Genomic DNA, 26,751 nt, shown 5'->3' on the forward strand with positions numbered 1-26,751 from the left:
GCGGGGAAGGAAGGGGGGAGGGGGAAACCTTCGCTGAGCAACGGCCCGAAGGGGAGGGGGGAGCACGCACGCGTGTGCGCGCGCACCCACCTTCCACGTGACGGAGGGAGCGCGAGGAAAGGGGCGGCCGCCCGGTGACGTCAAGACTGGGCGGGAGTCACGCGGAGGGCTTTGGGCAGAGAGAGAGGGAGAGGCGGGGCCGAGTTAGAAGAAGGGGCGGGGCCAGGAAGGGGCCCTGGGGAGGAGGATCTCCCCCACCCTTTCACTCCGCTGTCAGTCAGCTGTGTGCCGAAGAGCCGTCGTGTGCTGTCTCTGCCGGGAGAGCTTTGTGGGCCCGTGTAAGATAAACTTCACAGTTAAGTTGTTTCTCTTTGCTATTCTTACCGGTGGCGCAATGGGTTAAACCCTTGTGCCGGCAGGACTGCTGACCGAAAGGTCGGCGGTTCGAAGTTGGGGAGCGGGGTGAGTTCCCGTCTGTCATCTCTAGCTTCCCATGTGGGGACATGATGGAAGTTTCTCACAAGATGGTAAAACATCCGGGCGTCCCCTGGGCAACCACGTTGCAGACGGCCAATTCTCTCACATCCGAAGCGACTTGCAAGTTTCTCACGTCGCTCCTGACACACACAAAACAAAAACAAAACCTTTTTGCTTATCTGACTCCCGTGAACGAGTCAAAGCGTCGAGTACATGAAACAGAAGTAATATAAGGTGTTACCTTTAATTGTTTCTGCGAGCTTCTAGCTCTTCCCCAAGTTGAGTCAGTTGAATCCCATCTTGGGAGGAAGGTGGGATATAAATTGAATAAATAAAGGAATTCAATACATCAACAATAAAGGGTTGTTGTGTGTTTTCTGGGCTGTATGGCCATGTTCCAGAAGAATTCGGGAACATGACCATACAGCCTGGAAAACACACAACAACGCTGTGATTCCGGCCATGAAAGCCTTTGACTACACATCAGCAATAAATTCTGCAAATACATTCAGTGCAGAAATAAACGCCATAAATGAATTCACCCCTTAGAAAATACCTTGATATGGAGGCCACTTCCCGCTCCGTGGGCAAATAGTCCTTTTGGGAGTTATTTGTACCAGTGATGGACTGAATAAGGGCCAACAAACTGAAACTAAATCCATAGAAGACAGAGTTCTGATCTGTCAAAAGGCAGATCAAGGTGAGGGATTACAACCTGTGTTGGATAGGGTTGCACTCCCCCTGAAGACACAGGTTCGCTGTCTGGGAGTGCTTCTGGAGTCATAGTTGATCCTAGAACCCCGTGTCAGCGGTAGCCAGGAGTGCCTTCACACAGCTAAAAGGTGTGCACCAGTGGTGCCCATACATTGAGACACCTGACTTGGCCATAGTAGCCCACACCTTAGTCACCTTGGACTACTGCAAAACTCTCTATGTTGGGTTGCCTTTGAAGGTACAGTAGAGTCTCACTTATCCAACACCCACTTATCCAACATTCTGGATTATCCAACACATTTTTGTAGTCAATGTTTTCAATACATCATGATATTTTGGTGCTAAATTCGTAAATACAGTAATTACTACATAGCATTACTGCGTATTGAACTACTTTTTCTGTCAAATTTGTTGTATAACATGATGTTTTGGTACTTAATTTGTAAAATCATAACCTAATTTGATATTTAATAGGCTTTTCCTTAATCCCTCCTAATTATCCAACATATTCGCTTATCCAACATTCTGCCGGCCTGTTTATGTTGAATAAGTGAGACTCTACTGTAGTTCGGAAACTACAGCTAGTTCTGCAATCAGCAGCCAGGTTACTATCTTGAGCCCTATACTGGTAGACAAGCACTCCCATGTTGCAGCAGCTCCATTGGTTGCCAGTCTGTTTCTGGGCTAAATACAAAGTGCTGGTCATTACCTATAAAGCCCTAAATGGCTCAGGTCCAGGCTATTTGTCAAATCGCATCTCCCTGTATAGACCATCTCAGGCACTTCAGTCTGTGGAGGAGGCCCTGCTCTCGGTCCCACCCCCGTCACAAACATGGCTGGTGGGAATGAAAGAGGGGGCCTTCTCCATGATTCCCCCCACCTCTGGAACTCCCTAAAGAAATAAAAATGGCCACCACCCTTTTCTCCTTTAAGAAACAGTTAAAGACACATCTATGTACCTTATCATATGGAGAGGAGGAGATTAACATAATCGTCACCTTAATAGCAGCTATGGTCTAAGTAAAACTACAATGAATACCGAACATTTTCTGCAGTTTGGTCATTTAATTTGGTCGGTATCTGCTCTATGCAATATTTTTACTGACTGTTACGTTTAAATTTATTGTTTTTTTTCTAATTTGGAATGTTTACTATAATAAGTATGTTATCGCTATTTTATACTTTTTGATATTAAGTGATATAGTTATGCATTGAATGTTTGCTGTTTTATGTGTACATATTAACTGCCCTGAGTCCCTCTGGGGAGAGAGGGCAGTCTAGAAATAAAAGTGTATTATTATGTGTTGGTATGAATTGAAGCTTCCTCGCAGCTGGACTCTGGCACAGTTTGTGTGTCTTTCGAAATGAGCTGCCCCTGGAGGGAAGTAGGAAGTGTGACCCTAAGGAACTCGGAGCCAGGTTTCGATCTGTGAGTGGTGCAGTTTCTCAAACACACCTTTGCCTTTTTCTTTCAAACACCTCTCTACATTCTGTTTTAAGTTTCTCAAATGCACCATTGCATTTTTTAACATCTGTCCCCTTTTTCCTCAGCTTGCAAAAGAGCAAGGCAAGCCAATAACTATTAGAAAAAACAGCCGGAGGTTCAACATGTCAGTCAGTTTGGAGGTTGTGAGAAATCTTTATCAAATAGGTATTGTGTGGTTTTGATAGGAGGGTAAATTACCATAATGGTTCAAGAGCGTGAAAGAAATACACAAGAACTGCACAATTTTGCTCTTGTGGGTTTGGACGTGTATCCTCTTTGTAATCTTCAGAGGAGGAGGACCCAGTTTGGTGGCAGGAAAAAGCTTCTGATAAGCTTTCATCAATTTCTGGAGCCATTTTAGGGCTTATGGTTGAATTTGAGTTTGGTTTCCAGTTACCATGTTCAGCTCAAGATGTAGATTGAGCTGAATGAAGGAGCTAATTCCCATATCTTTTCCTCCCACCAGATTGAGCGTTGTATGGATGTATCTCCCATTTGGGAGATGGTGGCGGGGTATAAGAATAAAATTATTATTTCTAAGAAAAAATTAATATATGTGGGATATGCATTGTAGTGGGTGGGTTCAGGGTCAGTAAGCAGATGAACGTGCTTCTGATTGTAGTCAGTTCCTAAAAGAAGTTGTCAAAATGCTGAACTCTTTAAACTTCAAACAGAATCTTAGACTAGATTGAGTTTCCCACTGATAACAGTATACTGTGATAAATATGGTTGAATTGCAATTGGTTGTCACTAAAAGGAAAATAACATAGGACATGCGACTTTTAATACAGGAAGCAGAATTATTTAGTCTGCCTCTGTAATTCTTAGAGAAATACGGTTTTCAGTTTCAATTGGAGCCTTGTGATGGAACTAAGATTAGCATGTTTTAGATTATTTTTCACATGATAGTTTGGGGTGCTTCCACATGACAGCATGTCTTCAACAAATCATAGACTTGTGAAGATGATTCCTTACTCTTTCTCCTCTTCTGACCTTGCATTTTGCTCATACTTTAATTTGCAATTCAGCCAAATTTGCCACAGTTTACCATGAATAGGGATGTGAAGAAGCAGCTGAATTTTTTTTGGCAAGTTGAGACAACTTTATGTTGAGACAACTTTATTGAGATTTTAAAGTTTGATAACATTTCTTGTTTGCAGATAGGATGAGACAGTCAATACATTTTGGTGGAGGTTTCTGCAACTTCTACAAAATGCATATGAGCAAACTATGTTATTTCCTGTTCTAAAGCAAATAACACATCTATCATAAATTCAGAAGATGCCCAAAACAATATAAACAGTCCCCTGATGCTTTTCCTTTAAAAAAGTGCACACAGCCAAACAAAGGCTATTATAGTTAACTGTGCAATTTACTCAAAATTGGTCTAAAAATGAACAGATTTCCCTCATTCCCTCACACGACAGTGTGATAAACAGGCATTTACATTTCTCTCCATAATCATTAAACTAGAACTAGTACTTGCCCTTCAAGCCAGAATTTGGAATGTCACCACAAACTGGGTAATGCTACCATCAGTTCATGGCTTGTTTGATCACCATCTCAATCACAGGTATGCCACTGTATGGGGGCCAGGGGACAATTTCTCCCTCTAAACCCCACTGCAGGCTGCACCTCTCTCAGCAATGCCCCCAAATAAATTTATCTTTGCTGGTGTCCTTCCCAAAACAATGACTGGAATTTGGGGTAGGAGGCCTTTATGGGCCACATGTAGATTCTGGGGCTTCAAGTGTCTCACAGGCTGCACCGTGTACAATTTTTAAAATATTTCTGTAGATCAGCAAAAGTTGCATCAAAAGCCCTCTGTAACCAATGTTTCAGTTATATAAAATTAGAACAAAATGTATTTGTTTATAATATTTATATACTGGTCTCAAAATAGTAAATGATTGCTTGCAAACATCATGTTGTTTACCATTATTTTGATAAGGGTAAGCTTTCACATTTATATCTTTTATCTTGAGCAAAGGAACTGTGATGTCTAAATAGATTCTACTTGCCTTGGAGAGCTTGAAAACCATCTTCTGCCTATTGGGTTAGATGGTGTTCAGGACAAGAAAACAGGATTGTATATTCTTGCACCATTCAGATAGGTGATAGCACTTGCAATTGTCATATGAATGATTTTAGTGAAGTTATTAATCTCTGTTGGGCTTTCTGACTGGGCTTTGAGGATGGGGGTGGGGGAATCCTTTCCAAAAATACTTGCCCGCCACCCCAGATAGTGTTTCAGTCAGATGGACAGCACCTGCTAACACACTGGTCTTCCGGCAGATCGCTGATATAGAAAAGAAGGCCCTTATTTACAGGTGGGCATAGGTAGGAATGTAACCTGGACAAAAAGAGAAATAACATTTTTTATTATTAGGAATGCTAGATCCAGAGGGAGAAATAAATGTTAAAAGAGTCAAATGTTAGTTAAATGGTGTAGAAATCATATTTCTCACTTCTTTCTTACAGTTGGAGTGGGAAAATGAATTGGTAACAAGTGTGGTTTTTGTGTGAGAGTGATGTCGGTGCCAATGATACCTGAATCTCACAGTCATGTACTGTCAGAATTTGAATGCCTTGATCCATTGCTTTCTGCTCTCAGATTGGATTCTAGTCGTCTCAAGGTGTGTTTGAGTCCTTGTTGTAAAACTCTTGCAGTATTTAGAAGTTACATATCCTTGTATTTTATGGGAATTATTGTTAAGCACATTGATTTGCGATGTTTTGAATTTTGAATGTATTCCAGAGGCAGAAGATATCATTTTAACATCATTTGGGCAAACTGAATGAACAGCTATGGCCCTCCAAATGATGTTAGACTACAACTCTCATTATCATACCTGATAAAGTCCATCAACAACTGGAGGGCCACTAGTTTCCAATCTTTGTGTAAAACTTTACAGCTTTTTAGTTGAAAAAATAAATGAATTAAAAACAAGAGATGAGAAGTTGCTGTAGAAGAAATAGGCAGGAATCTTGATAACAAATTGTTTTGCTTCTGATTGTCTTATTATTTAAGAAAGAATCCTGTAGTTTACAAATTATGTATTTAATGAAGCGGAAGGAAAATGTGACAGTTGATAGTAATAATCTTAGGAAATACACAGGGCACCCTGTGCCATCAGTAATCATTCAAAGGAGGTAGATAAGTTCATCTGATCTCAGTAAAGCTGGTTTTGACTGTAAAATTAAGCAAAGTTCAGTAGTTACCTCTCTGATTTAGAATCCAGGATTCATTGGTAGTTTTTAGCTAAATGATCTCCTTGATTAAAATTTGGAACATTGAGATGCCCTGTTTCACAAAAAATAAAATAAGTTAAATAGGGATACTTCTTTTTAAAGGCAAAAGAGTTACATTGGAAAAGGTGTTAGTACACTCTAACTCACATGTGTGTGAAAATGTTTATATGTAATATTCATAGAGCAAAGGAAAGAGAGAACAAAGTTTAGAAACTATAAAAAACTTTAGAGGGGAAATAAAAAGCTCAGCAATTAATCAAAGTCACAATCCAAATGTACCAGGCATTGGAAAAAATGTCTAAAAAGGTAAAACAGATAGCTCTTGCCTTGCAAATATATTTTACATTTCTAAATCATCTCCTGCAAAAAACTGCAACATTTCCTTTGCATTGGATATTTATTACCTAAACATTAGTCCTTAATAAAATTAGGAGTTAATCTAAAACAGAAGCTGATGTGTCTGATGTCGCAACCACACTATAAGCAGACATATGTCTTAAGACAGTGGTTCTCAACCTGTGGGTCCCCTCATGTTTTGGCCTACAACTCCCAGAAATCCCAGCCAGTTTACCAGTTGTTAGGATTTCTGGGAGTTGAAGGCCAAAACATCTGGAGACCAACAGGTTGAGAACCACTGTCTTAAGAGATCAGCATGTTTAGTCTGCATTATGTTAAAATAATACCTTTGAACAGAGAGACAATGTTTTGTAACCACCTTTCTCTTTTTAAGTGCACATGTGTAGCAGTTTCTCGAAAATGGCTGGCACTAGGTAGTTCAGGTGGAGGTCTGAACCTTATTCAAAGAGAGAGCTGGAAACAAAGGCTTTTTCTCACTCATAAGGTAAGACTGAAGGAAAACCTTCAGGAATCTCAGACTGAGAATAAAATGTAATTTGAAAATTACATTGCTTCATTATAGCCTCCAATGATAAAACAAACCTTTGATTCAAGAAACTTATAAAAACTGTTTTTACTAAATACTGTTGCAGTGGTAAAGCTCAGACTTTGCAAATGCTTTTTCATTTATTTAGTTGGAAAATATTTTCCAAAAAATAAAAAGTTTCTAGTTCAATAATGGGAACTAGACTTTATGATGAAGATGTCTGAGTCACCGAAAGGATTGCAGGTGGAGAATTAACATGAAAAGGTTGTTTTGCAGTTGGGAGCCATGGCTGTGGCATTGAATCTTGGCAGGAGAAATTTGACCTTTTTTTTTTTTAATAGGAAGGTGCCATTTCCCGCATTGCCTTTTGCTTACACGACGAGGACTATGTTGCTGTATCTACAAGGTGGGAACATTGTGAAAAGCCAGTTTACGTTTTTAGGTTATAGTAGTGATTTTGTTTGCTATGTGCATTTATAGTACAGTATAATAAACAATACAGTGCAAATAAATAATACCGTGCAACTAAGCTTCCACCTATGGTTTTTTCTTATGTCTAAAACTATCAAATTGTGATTTATGTAAAATGCTTTTACAGGTTCTGGTCAGAGAATAAGCAGGAGTTCCATATCCATGATTCTGTTCATGGGAGTTTTAAGTACAAGACTTTAGTACTGAAGGGATGCTAACTGCTTTGTTCTTTTTGAATTTTTGCTTTTTAAAAAGTCAAAACTAAACTTGCAGGATTGTCTGATTTATCATTAACATTATGTTTTATTTTATGTTTTATTATATAATCATTATTCTTGAGCATTGTACAATATGTTGTCTGGAGAGTTATATAAAATGTTCAAAACAAATAAACATGTATACCTTATTTTTACAGTCAAGGCCTCATTGTTGTCTGGGAACTGAATCAGGAACGTCGTGGGAAGCCAGAGAGAATTTATATTTCATCTGAGCACAAAGGCAGAAAAGTGACAGCTCTGTGTTGGGATACTAATGCACTCCGTGTTTTTGTTGGAGATCATGTGGGGAAAGTATCTGCTATCAAAATTAATACATCCAAACAAGGAAAGGTACATTTTATGAGAGAAATCTGGTACAGTTTTCCTTGTCTTTCTGAAATAATCCAGTGTGTGTGCATTTCTTCTGTTCTTTCTCTGTAGGCCACCACCTCATTTGTGATGTTTCCTGTTCAGATTATAACTACTGTTGACTCTCGTGTCGTTCAGCTTGATTATTTGGATGGCAGGTTGCTTATCTCTTCTCTTACTCGCTGTTACTTATGTGACACAGAGAGGTAATTAATTATCATTATAGTAATTTATCATAAATACAGTAGTGTCTGGAGCATAACTTTGATACCCTTTGGGTTAGTGACCTATCCCCAGTATTACTTTAAAATTTGTTTTAAAACCACCCAATTTTTACTGCAAAAAAAATTCTTACCTTGGGCTTTACGAGTCAATTTGGTGAATTCTGGAGGTTGTGTATAATATTTTTTAAGCTGATGGGTAATGCTTTCCCCAAATTTTTGTCAATTCTTGTTTGGCAAAAAATGTATTTTATGATAATTGGAGCCTGAGAGCATTATAGAAAAACAAGTTTAAAAACTGTGTAGAACTTGATGTATGGATGGGGTTTTGGAGCGGTTAATTGTTGTATATATGTCCCAAATAACTGGAGACATTTCATAGACCATCTGCAACACTGTTTTATAATTCTTTGCACCTTGAATACTACTAATTCTGTCACATTGTTCTTTGCAGGTATTAATAGTTTATGCATTAAATTTTATCTTTGGTTTTGCTTTTTGTTTTTTTTAGTGGCCAGGTCATCCAAAGTTCCCAAGTATATTAACATACAAGTTTTACTGCTTTAATTCCCCTCCGTATTTCTAAACCTCCAGAAGTAGTTTCCCTGAACTTTTCTTTATATTTTTGTAATAGTTCCACTGCATAATTTGTTGGTTCCATCACCATCACCTTTTGGAGAACAATAGTAGTTTTGATAGATGCTCTTGAATGTTGACTCACTTTGAATCTGTCATTCTTCTGTGGTCAAGATTAGTTTGAATGAAAAAAATGAGTGAGTTGAGAATGTAAAGTAATAGATGAATAAAAGAAAAAAAATGTATTATTTACAAAAAGGTCTAGGTCAGGCAAGTGCAAACCTCATGCTGTTCTTTCAGCGTGAGGATGTGGCAGCCTGCTGCATCCCCATCCTTAGAGGAGATCCAAGACGGAGACACACAGCTTTCAAGAGCTCTCTGTCTCTGCCGCCACATGTCTCCATGTTTTGTCAGCATGAGGATGCAGCAAGCTGCTGTGTACCTATAATGAGAGGCCAGGACACCTGAGTGTGAAATCCTCCTCTCAGCAGGAGCCACAAGCAGCTGTGGATTCTCCTTCTGGCAGGAGGGCACAGCAGCCCCCCATCCAGCCTTTTCTCTGCACACCAACCCGCCCCCCTCCAGCCTCCCTCTCATCTGAGCCAACTGCCCATGGCCTCCTTCCTGCCCTGCAGGAGGTTTGTCCATGCCTGGTCTAGGCATACATATGTAGGAGTCTTCCACAAGTAGAAAGGCCCTCCTATTTATGTTAGGCAGCTCTGCCACATTCTTCTGATTTCCATGTTCTCATATAGATGCCCCATTGCAAGTTATGTGCACTGTGTTCCTTAATCATCATGAGTGGGTTTTGAGGTTGCAGAGTTTGCAGGGAAATCTTATTTTAGTAGCAGTTCTGTTTATTTCTGGATCCAACCCTTGGTATTTTATGTGACACTATTGTGCCATAATGCTATTCACTACATGTATGTTAATTCTTTCTGTGCAGACTTGAAGGTCTTTTAAAACTGTGTTTTTGTTGTATTGTCGAAGGCTTTCACAATCCACTTAAAACATCCTCAGCATAAAAGGGAAAGGAAGGGAAAAAGGAATTTAACCAGTTTATTTCAGCATATGTTTTCATGGATTACAGCTCACTTCTTCTGTCCATCAAAGCTTATACTTAAATGAACTGGTGACTCTTAAAAGGAACCATAATGCTCCTTTTTCATTATTGAAATAAGTTAACAAAATGATCTCTGAAAATCCACATCAAAGAGTTTCATTTGGAAGAAAACACCTATTTAATTCTAGCAGTATTTTCTCCTGATATTTTGCCTGCATCTGTGACTGGTAGATACATCCTCTGAAGATGCCAGCCACAGATGCAGGCGAAACATCAGGAGAACATACTGCTAGAACACATCCATATTGTCTGGAAATCACACAGCACCCCTGTTTATTTGGTCTTTGTCATCTTGTTTTATAAGGTTAAATGTTCTGTTCTTTTTTTCTTTTCTTTTTTCTTTTCTTTTGTTAAATAGGGAAAAGTTTTGGAAAATTGGAAATAAGGAGAGAGATGGTGAATATGGGGCATGTTTTTTCCCTGTTGGAAGGACTTGTGGAAGCCAGCAATCTCTGATATATTGTGCACGTCCTGGTTCACGGATGTGGGAGGTGAATTTTGAAGGAGACGTGCTAAGTACACATCAGTTCAAGCAGCTTCTTTCATCATCACCTCTCCCTATTGTTACTCTAAGGTATTTGGTCATACCCATAGGCTGTACTGGGCAGGGGAATTGCTTATGTAATATCAGTGGTTAGCACCAATCCTTAGATGTTAAGTTCCATTTAATTGGGTTCCTTTTTAGGATGAAATATCCTGCTGTATGCATATGTGAGCAAAGGGAACCTGGGCCAAATGAAAACATGGAGTCTGTTAAATGTGTTCTAATTTGTATATTTTGAAAGTAGCATAGCTATCACACAAAACTGTTCATTCTCTAGCACTTTGTCTTCTGATGAATGGTGTGCAGGTGTGGTTTCAGTCAGTGTTATCTATGTCATTCATTTACACAATTCTACAGATTCACATTGGCGTGCAAAGGGAATTTGTTGCACCTTTGAGGCTAGCTGAGAGAAATAATTTTGTAGTATAAGCTTTTCTCTCTTAGTTAAGATCAGAAAGATACTTCAGGATGCCATTGCATAATCATACAACTAGGTTCATCTGCCAGCCAAAGTGCAAACATCTTTCATAGAGTGGCCATATAGTTTCCTTCTTCTGATGTTGGGCTCTGCAGATGTTTCAAACATTCATGCCTACTCTCTCTCACACATATAGAAGTAATGCTTGATTCAGTAACCATGATAGAACCAGCCTAACACAAATATAAAATAATTCTTTTTTAAAGGGAGGATTTGGAGTATACTGTTTCTGCCTGCTCCCCTCAGTCGTTGGCTTTTCCCAGGCTGCTTTATTTGAGGTAAATAGAAAATAACTTTTTTATTTGTAACAATATGAATATAGATCAGAAGGTAAATATTATTGGCAGATTATTAATTCATGTTTAATTATTTCTTACATAATTTAGTAAATCACTTTTATATTTCACTTTCCTTTCAAGCAGCTTTAGATGGCATACATATTTTACTTATCCTTGATTTTTGTTAACAGAACAACCCTGTGGAGTGGTTAGGTTGAGTGGCAACAAAAGTTACTTAGTTAAGTGTTCATGGTGAGATTAGGTTTGAATGCAGGTGCCCCTGCCCTGTGTTTGATGTTTTGATGATTCTATGAAGTTGTTGCTAGTTACAGAACAATTCCTGTTAATTTTATAATAATGTCAGAAAAATGTGGTTTTCTGATTATTTATAAACATATTTTCTTGCCTGAGCAACAGTTCCTGTAAGAGGGTAAACCAACAGATTGTACAACAATACCTTTGCTATCTTGCCTGCAAACAGAAAGAGCTGGTTTTCACACACGTGTAGTCCAATTCTGTGCATGTTTTTGTAAGTAAGTTCCACTAATTTTTGTGGGCCTTACTCTTGGGTAAGAGGGCACACAGTGTATGTATAAACCACCCTCATTCTCCTTGTGTGGAACACTGGAAGAAGGAGGTCCCCTCCATTAATTTTTCTTAGATGAAGCTTTGGCTTTCTTCTCAGCATGGAGGGTGTTTTTATTTTGTTTTAGCATTTAGAACCAAGGGTCATGTTTAATCATGATAAATTGTTAAGAGGAGAAAGAAGGAAATAAAAAGCTTGTCTCAAAAAAACTAAGTCAACTACAGTATTAGGAAATAAGTAAAGATAATATGTTTTGTAAATAAATTAAGCCAAAAACATTATTTTTTAACATATTCAGTTAGCATATATAATCATGTGCAAGACATCCGCAGGTTTTGTGGCCAGAAGTAAGTATGGATTTTTGCATAACTCAAGGGTCATTCTACAGAAAGGAGAAAGCACCAATGCTGCCTTGGGAACATCACTCCTATTTTCCCACTTAGGTATTTAAAAAAGAGAGAAGTGGCAGCAGAGTACAGGGGGTCAGTTTTTTTTTTAGATTTTGTTTGGAATAGTCTAAGTACTTTCTTTTTGCAGCTTTATTCAGAGAAGGGGATTCCTTTTTTGATAAGAATTAAGGTACAGTATTTGAATTAGCTTGTAAATAAGTCAATTCAGGTTTTTTGGGTTAATTTTTGGCTTAAATTTCTAGACTTATATATAAGTATATATAGTAAATTTAGCCAACCAAAAAGCCAGTAGTTTTGTCTATTCATTTGCATTTGTACATTTTGATTTGTCTTACTGAATTTATGTGGATTTATTGACAAATTTGATCTCTTAAATCAATTTGCAATCTACTTACTTCTGGTTTACTTCTTAATTTCCTGTTGTTTGGCTTGTTGGATGAGAAATCCAAAATTATTTTGTATACTCACATTATCTTTCTGCTTAATATTTTCTTTACAGTGATCACTGTGTCATGACATGGACAGAAAGAGGCGTTTATATTTTCCTTCCCCAGAATGTCCAAGTTTTGCTCTGGAGTGAAATTAAAGGTAAAGCATATGTTGTCTAGAGAACTTAGTTCTTAAAAGTTTGCTTTTATGTGCTCTTGAAATAATACTACATAAATTACTAGGAACACATGTGACGCTGAAAATTTTGAATATTAAAACTTATCTTGGAAAATAAATTGTATTACGGATCGCAAGTACATTATCACCTCCTTTCTTCTCATGTACACTAATATGCAACTCAGCATAAATGGACATAGGAGTACTTTAGATTCACACATGATATTTTCCTTAGGTGTTAGAATCAGGTTAAGTCCAAGTCTGAAGATATATAGTGTTGGGATTTTCATTTTTTAAGTCAAAACAGACATAGTAAATAAATTGTAGAATATAAGGTGGAAGGAAACGTTAAAACTAAAGAAATGAACAAAAAGGAAGTAGGATATCTTTTTTAAAAACTTAGGTATATATGTTTGAATTTTAAATTTATGTTTAGTTGGAGTAAAGATGTAGGTTGGTGAGAGAAATTGTGCAATTATGAAAATGTTAGGAAATATCCAATTATGATTATGTACAGACATTGTTTTCTATATGTTTTTTTCTGATAAAAATCTGAAAGAGAAATAGGGGGAAAAGAACCAGATTTATGATACTGTAGCTTTCTACAACATGTGTTGGGTGGCAACTTGCAGCAGCTCTTGATAACATGAATATTAGTGAAGAACCTTGAGAGTAGAAATCTAGTTGTCTGGAGGGCAATAGATTCAAAGAGGCAGCACTAATGTATGTAAGAGAACTAAGGATGTACCTTTTCCCATGTGTACACATGTTGGAAACGGCTGCATGTAGCAGTTTTCAAACATGTACATCAATCAGGTAAAAGAGATGATACCTTTCCAACATAAGTATAACTTTATTTTTAACAATTGCCTTTGGTATAGAAAGGAATTCTATACCCCTTCCACACAGCTGAATAAAATCCCACATTATCTTCTTTGAGCTGGAATATATGGCAGTGTGGATTCAGATAACCCAGTTCCAAGCAGATATTGTGGGATTTTCTGCCTGGATATTCTGGGTTATATGACTGTGTGGAAGGGTCCGAAGACTGAAGGTACGTGAAGTTTGCATTGTTTGCAGCCCTGAACTTGGTATTGCATAGTTGGGATATTTTATGCCTATGATGTTTAGGCAATGCTAAGACAGAAGGAGAATCTTATCTTTCAAATATTCATTAGCAGAAAGGCGTAATGGGGAAATAAGTTTTGGTGAAACACTGTGTGCTTTATTGGAAATCTGTATCCAGACTGATGCCTTTGATCATCTGTTTTATCTAGATATTCAAGATATAGCAATACATAAAAATGAACTCTTCTGTTTGCACACCAATGGAAAAGTCTCCCACCTTTCTCTTCTGCCTGTTGAAAAATGCATAGAACGTTTACTTAGGCGAAGCTTATGGACTCTTGCAGCCAAAATCTGCTGTCTTTTCCAGAATTCTGTTGTCTTGTGTCGGGTAACCAAAACAAACATTTTAATTATTCTTGCCCCCTTTAAATTGTTCTCTTGGATGTGTTTTCTAAGAAATAATCTTTCAATGTAAACATCTCTTTCTATCCCATTAATTTACTTGAAGGAAATTAACTGAATTAAGTTCTCTTCTTCCTCCCAGGCCCATACAACATTTCCAGTGGATTAGGGAGGCAGTACAGGGTTGGTTCAGGGCAAAGTGGAATTATAGCCATCTAAATGTTGCACTTTTCTTTTTTCCAGCCTCTCCCACATAGTTCAGTAAAGCTGCAGAGAGGAGACAGAAAGTGAGGCTTTCCTTATATGTTTCCTTAAATTAATTTGATCTGTGCATTTAAGATATTCTGACGCATGGTGTCACAACTAACTGCTTTTGTATGACCTAATTTTCCCCTCCAACTTTAACACCTGGTATTTTTCTGTCTAACCAAATGTCCATTTTATGTATCAATAGGCAAGAAAAGCTCTTCCTGTAGATAAGCTAGAACACTTGAAATCACAGTTGGATCTTTCAACTCACAGTGATATCATTGCTCAACTTGAAGAACTCATCTCAAAACTTGAGCCTTTAGATTCTGCATGCAGCAGTAGGAGGAGCAGTATTTCTTCACATGTAAGCATATTCCTATAAGACCCCTTAAATACAAAATACTTGGTTAATTTTTTATTCATCTGTTTAGTAACAAATTCTGTCTTCTGCCTTTCTTTGAAGTGTTAAATCTGTTTCTAATGTAATCCATTACATTGAACTATAAAGTAAATTCTAAGATGCTTTTATTGCAATCCAGATTAGGTGGCATGCTAATTGGTGCACAGAGAGACAGAATACAATACATCTAGGAATTGGAGGCTTCTCCCTGAAAATTGGATTCTGTTTTCTTACAAATACAACTAAACAGACATGCTTTTAACCTCTACAGTTATCTGCACATACAGGTCCATTCCTGTTTGCTTATTTATGTACTGAAGTATTACTATACTTTGGAGGTCTGAAAATTGCAAAGAGTACATGTGCAGTTTCTATATACTGTATTAAGATGTTAAATATTTCTATTCATTCTTCCCTGTTGAAAGCAATGACCTTTGCAAATGCTTGTATTTGTTTACATCAGTTTGCTGAATGGTAAAGTAATGCTTCAGTAAACCCCATTGATTCAGTGGGTCTGCTGTAGTTGAAACTAGCAACTGGATTTTAGATTTTTAGCTTACACTACATTTTAAACATTGCTTTAAAAGAGAAGGCTTTTAAAATGTTCTAATTTCTTAATAGGAAAGTTTTAGTGTATTAGATTCTGGAATTTATCGTGTTATTAGTCGAAGAGGGAGTCAATCTGATGAGGATACTTGCTCCTTACATAGTCAAACCCTATCAGAAGAGGAAAGATTGAAAGAATTTCAGACACAGCAGGAAGAAGAGCACATGGAATTAGGTAATGTAAATGTTTATTTGTGGATTTAGTAAAGAATCGGCATGTGTGATCTTTTGCATATGTGAAAGAACTGTTCTGTTGTCAATATTACCTTATTGTCATGTGAGTGATATTCCTAACAGTGCGTAACTTTTCTTTCTCTCTTTAACCTTAATTCAGTTTAGACCAGTATTCAGCCTCTAGTACTGGCCAGCTACATCATCAGGATATGTTTTGAAACAGTTACCAGCAGTTTTTTTTATGGGTGGCTACCTTGTGTGCTATTCAGTGTATCTCACATGTAATTAAAAGAATTACTATTCTGATTGATTGCATCTGAAGAAGTAGATGCTGTCAGCAAAAGTTTATGCTACCAACTTAGTTCTCTCAGTTAATCTCTTAAACTGCTACAAGGTCTCTTTGCATACTCTTATTCCAGACTATTATGTCTATGTTTTTGAATTGTCTACTAAATCAAAATTGCATCTGGATGTGTAACATGGATTCTAGCAGACAGACTTTTTAGATTCTGTACTTTACCTGATTGCTGTCTAAGCCTCAAACATAGGTATGTTTTCAGTTTATGAGCAGTGTGTTCTGGATCTATATTGTCTTTTGTTAGGCATTCTGAAACTAAACTGAAAGGTTATACTGGTAACTTGAAAAATTTGATTATTTTCCTAAACTTCTTAAATTATTGGAGCAATGGGGTGCAGAATGCATTACCTCTTTTGTGTGGTTTGGAAAAAGTGGCAATAAGGACTGAATGGTCTTTGGCAATTCCAGCTGTGTGGTTTTGATTTGCAAGAGGCAAGGAGGCATATTATGGGGAGCATGGCATTCAGTCATTCCTGTTGTCAAACCATTTTATTTTATGACTTTAAACATTTTTAATTTTGTTTGTTAGACAACGTGTCTCATGCTTCTGTGGTGGTCGACACTGATCGGAATGAGACTTTTCTTCCATTCAGTATTCCATTGTCATTCCGTTCCCCATCTCCTCTCGTCTCTCTTCAGGCTGTCAAGGACAGGTAAAGTCATGTGTGAATTCCTTATCCATTACATCTTCCTCTCCCTCTTCTTGTCCAGTCATTGCACATAATGTGTTAATCCTTCCCCAGTTTTTCAAACCATCCTTGATTCTTTGAAGCTAGCATGAGAGAATGGTGAGAGAAGAAGTAGTCTTCTCTAGGATAGGTTTTGCCTAATTTCAAAATCTGGATGGAGCTGATTTTAACCTTCTCTTTAATGCTGCATGTTATTAACATTATGTCAGCACCCAGGCTGCAGAGCACCAATAACCATGCGCAGAGACCAGAATCTATCTAATATCTTTATTAAGGAAATATATAAAGTCAATAAAAACAAGTGAAGAATATAGTTCAGAAGTAGACCTTTCAGGAAAGGCTAAGTATAGTCCAGGAAAATGATGTCCAATATGTGATATTAGAGTCCAAAGTTATAATCCATAAACCGAAACACACACTTTGCCAAGCAATAGTGTGGGGAGATGACAAGGTCTTTTAGTCCATAGAAGCTTGACAACAAGGCTAGAGCACAAACTAGATTCTTGGCAAAACAAGACTTGATACGAGGCAAAACAAGAAGCAAGAACAAGGTCCGTGGCAAACGCGAAACAAGGCAGGCTTGAACTTGATCCGGGAAACAAGGAACTGGAGTCCACACACGATCTCACTCCTCGAGCTGACGAATTGACTCCGCAAGATTTCCTTCGCGGCAAAACACCTAAATAGGGTCTCGTTTCCCGCCAGAAGAACACTTTCCCTGGAGAACTAGAAGTGAAACCCAGCTCTGTCCAGATGCATGACTCCTTAGAATTTCCCAAGGGAAGCAAACCTAATCAGCTAATTGTTTGGCTGCGATTCTGGCACTCCGGCGATTCGCCTCCCTAGTTCCTCTATCTCTATTATAATTGTCTCTCCGGGAAAACGGGGGAGAATTCTGCCCAAGGCTTGTTTGGCTGACTTCTTGAGGGCAAACATCCTCCAGGTGCAGGGGCTCCGATTCTGGCTGAACCGGTGGAAATCCCATGTTTTCCTCTTTGTGTGCCACAATAGTACTAGGAACGGGACTACAAGGCCCATGAGACATCACACATTACAACATCGAATCCCAGATTTAGGGTCAATTTAGGAAGGGTGAATAAATAAAGAAAACAGGAAGGTGCAAGACTGGAGGAGGGGGCTCCAAAATGCCACAGGTGGCCAATGAAGCCCTCAGTTGCTGACAGTTGTCCAATCCAGCTTTAACTCATTCCTGCCCATTTGACAAGAAATTGAGGAAACATAAATATGCCTCAGCATTAAGGAAACATGACTATGGCACTTAAAGAATGTAGATTTTGCACACAAGAGTTACTTACATTTGAGGCCACTAGGGACACTGCATTTCAAAACTGAAAAGTGGGAGTCATAATGGAAATTTCAGTCTGTGGCTTTCAGTCAACAAATTCCACATGAGTTCACACATATTCTATTTTCATTCCTTTTCTGTTCCTGCTTGATAATAAGTCAGAACAGCTTCTTTTAGAAAAAGTAATGTCTGTTTCTTCTTTGAATATATATGAGTCAGGAGTTATTTAGATTTTTGATTTATGGTATATATTTGTGTATAAGCTATAAGTTGAGGGCAGATTGTCGGGAAGGCAAAATTATGGATTTTTATATGATCCATGGGTACATCAGAGGTCATTCTGGAAAGAGAAAATAATGAGTTCTGCCTTAAGAAGCCAGCCACCTCTAGCTGTCATTTCCGTTTTGTCACCTAGGCATTCAAAAAGGCTCTCCCCCCCCCCCCACCCTCCTCAGTTTGCCTGTTGACTTATGGCAGCCTCATTGATGTTTCACAGGGGTTTGTTGGGCAAGAAATATTCTGAGGTGTTTTAACCAGTTATTTCCTTTGAAATGTAGCATATAGCACCTGGTATTCATTGACGGTCTCTCATCCAAGTACTACCCTGTTTCCCCTAAAATAAGACATCCCCGGAAAATAAGACCTAGTAGAGGTTTTGCTGAATTGCTAAATATAAGGCCTCCCCCGAAAGTAAGACCTAGCAAAGTTTGTGTTTGGAAGCATGCCCGTTGAACAGAACACCAGAGCATGCAGGATCGGTAAATGTACTTAATATAGATTGTTGTACATGGAAATAATGGTAGTAACAAGAAATTCTTGATAAGATTCACAGTTTGTTTGGTTATGCTGGTTTGTGATGACAACTACAGTATATAATGTTCATTTTTTGTTCAACAATAAATGTGAATTCTTCTTCTTGGAAAAACAAGACATCCCCATAAAATAAGACCTAGCGCATCTTTGGGAGCAAAAATTAATATAAGACACTGTCTTATTTTCAGGGAAACACGGTAATCAGGGCAGGCCCTGATTAAGTTTAAATATCAGATCAGATTTGGTACCTTTTGGGCAGTAGTTTGCAACCTTTGGTCCTCCAGTTCTTTTAGACTTCCAGAAATCCCAGCCAGCTTACCAGCTATTAGAAATTGTGGGAGCTGAAGTCTAAAACACCTGGAGGACCAGGGCTTGGTAACCACTGCTTATGTGTATTTATTTAGGCAATAACTGTGACATAGCAATTTCATACATAGAGTTATTTAAATAGTTTGCTTAACTATAATTTTAAAGAATTTAATATGTTGATAACAGAAATTAAAAGGTATACAGGCAATGCATCTAATCTTGAATGACTGGTTGCTATTGATTTCATTTACTTTCATAGCCACATAACCTCAAGAGACTTGATATATGAAAGAAATTGTACTGGAGATGATTGGATGTACTGTCAAGTAATGCATTTAGGATTTGGGCTTTGCTTATTAGTAGTTATGGTGGGCACATAACTTGCTAGTATTTGAGCTTTCAAATTTATGCTGTAAACGTTTTGCTAAACACATACTTTAAACCTAGCTGCTGTCTTATAAATTGTACAGAACCATTTAACCATAGAACTTTTATATTTTCTTCAGTTTTGCTGTAAAATTGATACTGCTCTTACTCTAAAATACCTCCTTATACTTACCAAAATAATAATGGCTTATACTTTTCTACGTATTATGTTTGTGTACAAACGTATCAGTCTGTTGCATGTACTCAAATTCTATGTGTAAAAGTTCATGCCATAATAAAACTGCTTAATTGCAACAGAGTGCCCTTTATCTGCCTCAAATGTAGCATTCAAACCTTGCTAGTGATTATACACTTATTATATTTGACTTTTAGTGTTTCTAGTTTTGTACGTAAAACAACAGAAAAGATTGAGAAGATTGGTACTCATGTAACTCCTGATAAAACCAGACAAGACTTTAGAGATGAAGAAGAACAACTGCTAGAAGTGACTGGCAATATACTTGAACAGCCACAGGATGAAGAGTGAGTATATGCTCCTTCTAGCTTGTGCTAAGACCCTTTCCTTACAGTAGGAATGTGAGGCATGAAATATAATCTGTGTAATCCCCATTACTTAAGAAAACTAACATGGTGTTTTTAAAGGGTTGAACTGCAGAATCAGCCACCAGAAGAAGAACTACTTAAAGATTTGCGGGCAATCACTGTCAAGACTCTGTAAGTACGACTTCACATATTTTGAAGATATCTGGTCCACCTAAGTAACTTCTCCCCACTATTCACAGTGCTACAGAGTAGGTCTTTTTTGTGGTGTACAGATATGTGGTGGAAGACTCAGCAACCCTCTTATTCTTATGGAGTCTGTAGGAATCCTCCATGCATTGATTTGCCATTGGTAGATAGGATTCTGCCCAGAATATTACTGAAAGCAATTATGTGTTACAGTCTTCTAGAAGTACATGTTTTGAAGTTCCACAACAGCAAGATGAATAACATTACATGAATATCCAAAAAGCCTGCATAAGAAATAAACTATTGTGCCCTGAATGCCAGTTGTATTAAAGATGAACATTTATGGAGAAATGTATTATTAATTCAGTCTCACACTTACCCATTGTTGGTACATTTGTTCTGACATTTTTCTAATTATAACTTGAACTTTTCATTTTGTAACAGAATCAGACTCCAGGATCCACTGGTTTTACTACAACCAAATTTCTTGAGGGCAGCTCTGCTAGACTGGATTCCAGTTTTAGAAGAAACATTTGGATTCAACACATCTACCATTTTAGATAATGGCTCATCTAAAATACACAGAGTGATACCTTTACAAGCTGAAGAAAAGCAAACTTTTGAAGGAGATAAGGACCTGGATAACTGTATTGAATGTGTAGATAAGGAACAGCTCTCAAGAACAGACTATGAAAGCAATCAGATACTGACAAATCAGGGAAATACTTTGGAAGAAAATACTAAGCCAAGTAATATCAGTCAGTCTGATGAAACACTGTGCAAAGAAACTGTTGGGTCAGATATGGCTTTCAACCAGTCTTTTAAGATTCATCCACCATGTTTCATTGCACAAAACATTCAAAAGGATCTGGTAGAGCTTACAACCCTATCTTTTGAATTAAACCTATATGAGCGTTCACTAATAAATGACGAACAGTGTGTGCAGCCGGAAGCTTCCTGTGCATTGGCTTGTAGGTTCATAAAGGATTATTTTTTTCTTCTGGATTTGGAAAGGCTGAAAAACTGTATTTTAACATGTCACAGTGATCATCCCATAATCTGGGAAACATATATGGAAGGACTAAAAGGCAAGTAATTCAGTGTGCGTCTTTAAAATTAAATAAGTGTTACAGGTTTTTTGAAGGAAAAATTCATTGAGAATATTTAGAAGCTTCTATAAATCATTGTAGAATATGGGGCATGCTTAAAAAACAGATAAAACATAAAAGTATGTGTTATTCAGTAATGTTCATAGAGAGAAAAATCTAGATGTGAATTCGTTTTAGTAGTCAGTGTTCAGGGAATCTTTGAAATTGTAGTTACCAGTGGTGACTTGCAGCTTTTTACATAGAAATCCAATGTGTTAATCTACGAGATTCACAGTTCTTTGGTGAAAATATAACTGTTCAAGTAGTATAGCATGCTTAGATACCAACTGGATTTCTAGATGTTATCATACACTTTCTTCAAAATAGATGATAAATAAATAAATCTGTAGCATTGTATCAAAAGCTTTTCCTATTAGTCTATTCAAGCAGATTAAAACTGATATCTTGTATGAATTTGAAATCCGGTTCCTCCTCCCAGTCATCATAATTGTGCAGCTAAAACAGTTTATCTCATTTCAGTGCATAAAATAAGTAAAAAACAATAAAATATATTTAAAATATTAATTTGTTGAAACAGATTGCCTTCTATTTATTGATTAATGCAATCTGATTCTGAAATGAATTTCTCAATTTATCTGTTGTTACTTTTAAAAATTGATGTAACATTTTTCTCGTTAATGTTGCTTTTTAAATACAATGGTTTATGACATGCAGTTTTTGGTTTCAGAACTTACTGTGTCAGGCCCAGTCACTATGTCTCTGGACAATGGAGATATGTTTAAAACACTGAAATTGCTAGTTGATCTGGGCCCCTGGGATGCTCCTGTGTTGCTAGCACATGCCCAAAGGTATATATATATATATCTTCTGATCTCTTTGAATGCATCATCTTTCTTTTTTTATTCAAATAAGTTAGAAAAATACTGCTATATCACCTCCTCCTTGCACATGCATAACTGAATCTATAAGGGGATCCATTTTTTACTTTTCTAGGCACAGAGCTGCCAAGTGTGTTATCCTTGTATGTGTTGCATACATAGGAATGACTGGCACACTGGGTCACTGGCACACTGGGTCTTAAGTCACATATTATGATTTAGATTCAGAAAAGCCCTGCTGTTGTGATAAACCTTGCTGTTACATTAGTATTAATTTAGTTTAAATGTCTGTTTGCAAATTGAGTTGGTATGAGAAGAACTGAGAGTTTGTATTTCCTGTATTGTCTGCTATTCTGTACAGGCTTTATGAAAAATTTGGAGAAACTGCTCTGAGGCCTCTGATCAAGTTCTATCCTTCTATTTTGCCATCAGACATCAAGCAAATTTGTAAAAACAATCCTGAACATTTTCTAGCATATGTAGATAGTTTAATCAAATCGAAGCCTGAAGACAAACGGTATGTATTTTGCTTTCTTACTTTAGAGCAGGGAGATAAAGAGAAGGATGCAAAATGTTGATTTGTTTGTGGCTTCCTAATTAAATGTTATGTTATATTTTACCATTTGGAGGAAGAAGACACAGAAAGCACTGAATGCAATAGTAACTATTATCAGAAAAAATGCCTTCATCAGGCTTGTGACATAGTGATTTGACAAGTATGTAATAAAAAATATATAGGAAGGCATCTAACATTTGTTTTCTAATTGTTTTGATTTGAATTATGTTAGATAATAGGCAGCTCTTCTTAAATTATGTACAGATATGTTATATTTTAAGATAGGGGTCCCCAAACTAAGGCCCGCGGACCGGATGCGGCCCTCCAAGGTCATTTACCTGGCCCCCACTCTCAGTTTTAGGCTTAGGCTCATTCAAAGTCTGAAATGACTTGAAGGCACATAACAACAACAATCCTAATTAACTTGACTATCTCATTGGCGAGAAGCAGGCCCACACTTCCCATTGAAATACTGATAGGTTTATATTGGTTAAAATTGTTCTTATTTTTAAATATTGTATTGTTGTGTTTTTTTTGCACTACAAATGTGCAGTGTGCATAGGAATTTGTTTGTTTTTCCCCCCAAATGATAATTCAGCCCCTCAACAGTCTGAGGGATTATGGACTGGTCCTCTGCTTCAAAAGTTTGAGGTCCCCTGTTTTAAGATGTAAGCCAAAACTAATCTCAGCTGTATGTTGTACATCTGTCTTTTTTCTAGTGTTACACATACATTTCAAATTTGTAACCACAGGACATAATGTCTTTCTAGGTTGTCTTTCCTTAGATCTCTTCTATATCCTGAATCATTGCAATTAGATTGGTTATGTTTGGCAGTTTCTCACGATGCTCCACAGAAAGCAAGTACAATGGATGTCCAAGGAAATCCACGGTAGGAGTTACACTTATCCAGGTTTCTTTCTAACTGTAGTCTTATTCCTGAGGGATTTCCATTAGGGATTTCTTAATTATGCAGTAGCTGAGTTTTAAAAAGTTAGGATATATGCAAGCTTCTTGCAGCCCCTTTGTTGCTTCTTCATTCTCTTTGAATAATGAAAAAACTCACCAAAACTCACAGTCACCAATGGCTTCATGTTAAACGCAAATTGGGAGCTAAGCTGAATGGCTTCTAACTATATAGTCCAGGTTGGGAAGCACACTTCAAACATTTCTATTTGTTTGAAATATTTCTATACCATTATTCATCAAAGTTCCATCGCGGTATTAAAAAATGAAAATAGAATACTAATGATAATTGTAACGCAGTGGACCAATCAAATTAGAGTGTTCCTGTTGTTAACTTTCAAAGGCCAACTGAATTTTTTACATGTTTGAAGAAATAGACTTTCAATAATCTTTTATTATTATTGAAGCTTTTCTAGAAAGGCAGACTGTTAGTGGCTATCCCAGTGATGGAATCTGATGCAGATCTCATAATCACATCTTAGTGCCTTCCTATTACACTAGGAAGTTTGAGAACCAGTGAAAATCTTGCTGCACCATTAAAGTGGAGTAACTCTGCCTACTGGGACTCTACATTAGTAATGGCTTGAGACTGCATTTTTGGCAGCAAGATGTGATCCTATAGTTGCTCTTCTAAATACTGACTTGAAGAGTTCCAAGCCTACTCTCGGCTCTCGTCATCTTTTTATGCTTGCTATTTTTTGTTCTTTTTGTTTGGAATCCTTCACATATTGACACAAAACCATTGCAGTGGGCAAAAGAGCACAAAATGCAAAGTGCAATACACACATTATCAGGTGTTGAGGGTAATTGTGACTAAGAATAGACATCAGGCTTTGGCCTTTACTTTGATTGTTCAGTTTCCTTTAGGAAGACTCAGATACTTTGTTGTTCTACCAAGAAAGGACTTCTTGTCTCACTGCAATATGTGTCTAAATGAGTTGCAGGAACTATTTATTTGGCCTAGAAACATGCAAAGAAACATCCTCCTGCCCAAGCGAGTGGTCACTCCACTAGAACAATTGTGACATTGTTTTTTTAAAGGGTCCCTCTGCAACGCTATCTGGTTTCAGTCACAGACATTTATCTCTCATTACAGGCTGGATACAAATACAGCAAAGGCTGTATTTGGGAGGCTTTGCTCTTTTCTTCTGTTGCATGGCATTCCCTCCTGTGATTAGTGGCTTGGTAGCCTCCTATTTGCATGAGTCACAGAAACAATGAAAAAGGACAGGTTGCTTACCTGTAACTGTATTTCTTTGAGAGATCATTTGTGACCTTATACAACCCCCTCTTCCTCCTGCTGATGTGTCCAGCCTCTCCTTGGCCTCTGCTTCGTTGTCCAGGGAACCGAGGCCCCTTTCATACAGCTGAATAAAATCCCACATTATCTGCTTTGAACTGGGATATATGGCAGTGTGAACTCAGATAACCAAGTTCAAAGCAGATATGGGATTTTCCTGCCTTATATTCTGGGTTATGTGGTTGTGTGGAAGGGCCCTGAGGGTTTTATGAGGAATTGCACCGGGGAATGGGCAGTGCTGCTGTCAAAATGCTTATGTAATACAGTAGAGTCTCACTTATCCAACCTTCACTTATTCAACATTCTGGATTATCCAACATAGTTCCTCTTTTAGTAGACAATGTTTTTGTAGTCAATGTTTTCAATACATTGCAATGTTTTGGTGCTAAATTCGTAAATACAGTAATTACTACATAATATTACCGGGTATTGAACTGCTTTTTCTGTCGATTTGTTGTAAAACATGGTCTTTTGGTGCTTAATTTGTAAAATCATAACGTAATTTGACATTTAAAAGGCTTTTCCTTAATCCATCCTTATTATCCAACCTTTTCGCTTATTCAACGTTTTGCCGGCTCGTTTGTGTTGGATAAGTGAGACTCTACTATAGCTCTAAAAGATTCCAAAAGATGTTCAGCACAGGCAACCTATTTGTATGAGTTCACATTTCACCACCCAAAGAGCTATAATTATAGGTAAGAAGCAGTGTAACCTTTGCTTAATTTAAGATGTTACAATATGAAATTACAGTAGAGTCTCACTTATCCAACACTCGCTTATCCAACGTTCTGGATTATCCAACGCATTTTTTTAGTCAGTGTTTTCAATACATCGTGATATTTTAGTGCTAAATTCGTAAATACAGTAATTACTACATAGCATTACTGCATATTGAACTACTTTTTCTGTCAAATTTGTTGTATAACATGATGTTTTGGTGCTCAATTTGTAAAATCATAACCTAATTTGATGTTTAATAGGCTTCTCCTTAATCTCTCCTTATTATCCAACATATTTGCTTATCCAACGTTCTGCCAGCCCGTTTATGTTGGATAAGTGAGACTCTACTGTACCTTAATATTTTTAGTGATGTTTTGTATTAGAATGAGAATAGAGCTGTATTATTGATCAAACTTTCTCAAAGTAAGGTTTGCAAAATTAATTTATCTAACTTTTGACTTGAATTTTTTCAGGCCGCGTTCACATTTATTTACTTGGGGATATAACCAACTGATTTTACTGTTACTTAAGCTCCCAGCTGATATTATAACAAAAGAGAAGATGTCTGACATATGCAAAAGTTATGGGTAATGCACCAGTTTTTATTACAAAGTTTTTACTGCAAAGGCACAAGCTTACTTGTTTGTTTCACTTTGCAGTAGTCTAGTCTGTTCATACACTTCTGCTACATAATATATGTATTATGCATGTGTAGAACTGTGTGTCAATGGATTGCTCAGTGGAGTAAATATTTAATATGCTCCAGAGATTTTGCATTTTCTGCAGGAATAATGAATAGTGTTGAATCTAATTGGTGTTGTTTTTAAAGCATACTTCTCCACTTTCTCCACCTCAGTTCCACAGCTTTGCCCATATCACCAGTATAATTATGTGTTCAGCTATGATTTTGTTTCAGTTGGGGCCAGAATTCTCTAGGTTGCACCTGAGCTTCATAGATTTATAATGTACTAGCTGTGCCCAGCCACGCATTGCTGTGGTGTTG

At 37.4% G+C, this 26,751-nt stretch overlaps 1 protein-coding gene across 3 annotated transcripts in view; it reads left to right on the top strand.

Moving 5' to 3' along the window:
* Nucleotides 1-26,751, top strand: part of hps5 (HPS5 biogenesis of lysosomal organelles complex 2 subunit 2) — a 32,724-nt gene that overhangs the window by 189 nt on the left and 5,784 nt on the right. The window contains exons 1-20 of one of the 3 annotated variants that reach the window (XM_016993208.2): nt 177-355; nt 5,159-5,313; nt 6,660-6,770; nt 7,154-7,218; nt 7,699-7,891; nt 7,982-8,115; nt 10,188-10,403; nt 11,058-11,129; nt 12,625-12,713; nt 14,009-14,187; nt 14,656-14,814; nt 15,472-15,631; nt 16,518-16,641; nt 19,865-20,014; nt 20,135-20,206; nt 20,666-21,309; nt 22,058-22,178; nt 22,570-22,725; nt 23,535-23,654; nt 26,222-26,335. In XM_016993208.2, coding sequence (XP_016848697.1) covers nt 5,209-5,313; nt 6,660-6,770; nt 7,154-7,218; nt 7,699-7,891; nt 7,982-8,115; nt 10,188-10,403; nt 11,058-11,129; nt 12,625-12,713; nt 14,009-14,187; nt 14,656-14,814; nt 15,472-15,631; nt 16,518-16,641; nt 19,865-20,014; nt 20,135-20,206; nt 20,666-21,309; nt 22,058-22,178; nt 22,570-22,725; nt 23,535-23,654; nt 26,222-26,335 — 2,984 coding nt within the window. In that variant the 5' untranslated portion in view covers nt 177-355; nt 5,159-5,208. Of the gene's footprint in view, nt 1-176; nt 356-5,158; nt 5,314-6,659; nt 6,771-7,153; nt 7,219-7,698; nt 7,892-7,981; nt 8,116-10,187; nt 10,404-11,057; nt 11,130-12,624; nt 12,714-14,008; nt 14,188-14,655; nt 14,815-15,471; nt 15,632-16,517; nt 16,642-19,864; nt 20,015-20,134; nt 20,207-20,665; nt 21,310-22,057; nt 22,179-22,569; nt 22,726-23,534; nt 23,655-26,221; nt 26,336-26,751 lie in introns of those variants that run through there. The other 2 variants (XM_008107587.3, XM_008107580.3) reach the window with 2 other exon arrangements.

Source organism: Anolis carolinensis, chromosome 1 (assembly GCF_035594765.1).
Source record: "Anolis carolinensis isolate JA03-04 chromosome 1, rAnoCar3.1.pri, whole genome shotgun sequence".
NCBI classification, from domain to species: domain Eukaryota; kingdom Metazoa; phylum Chordata; class Lepidosauria; order Squamata; family Dactyloidae; genus Anolis; species Anolis carolinensis.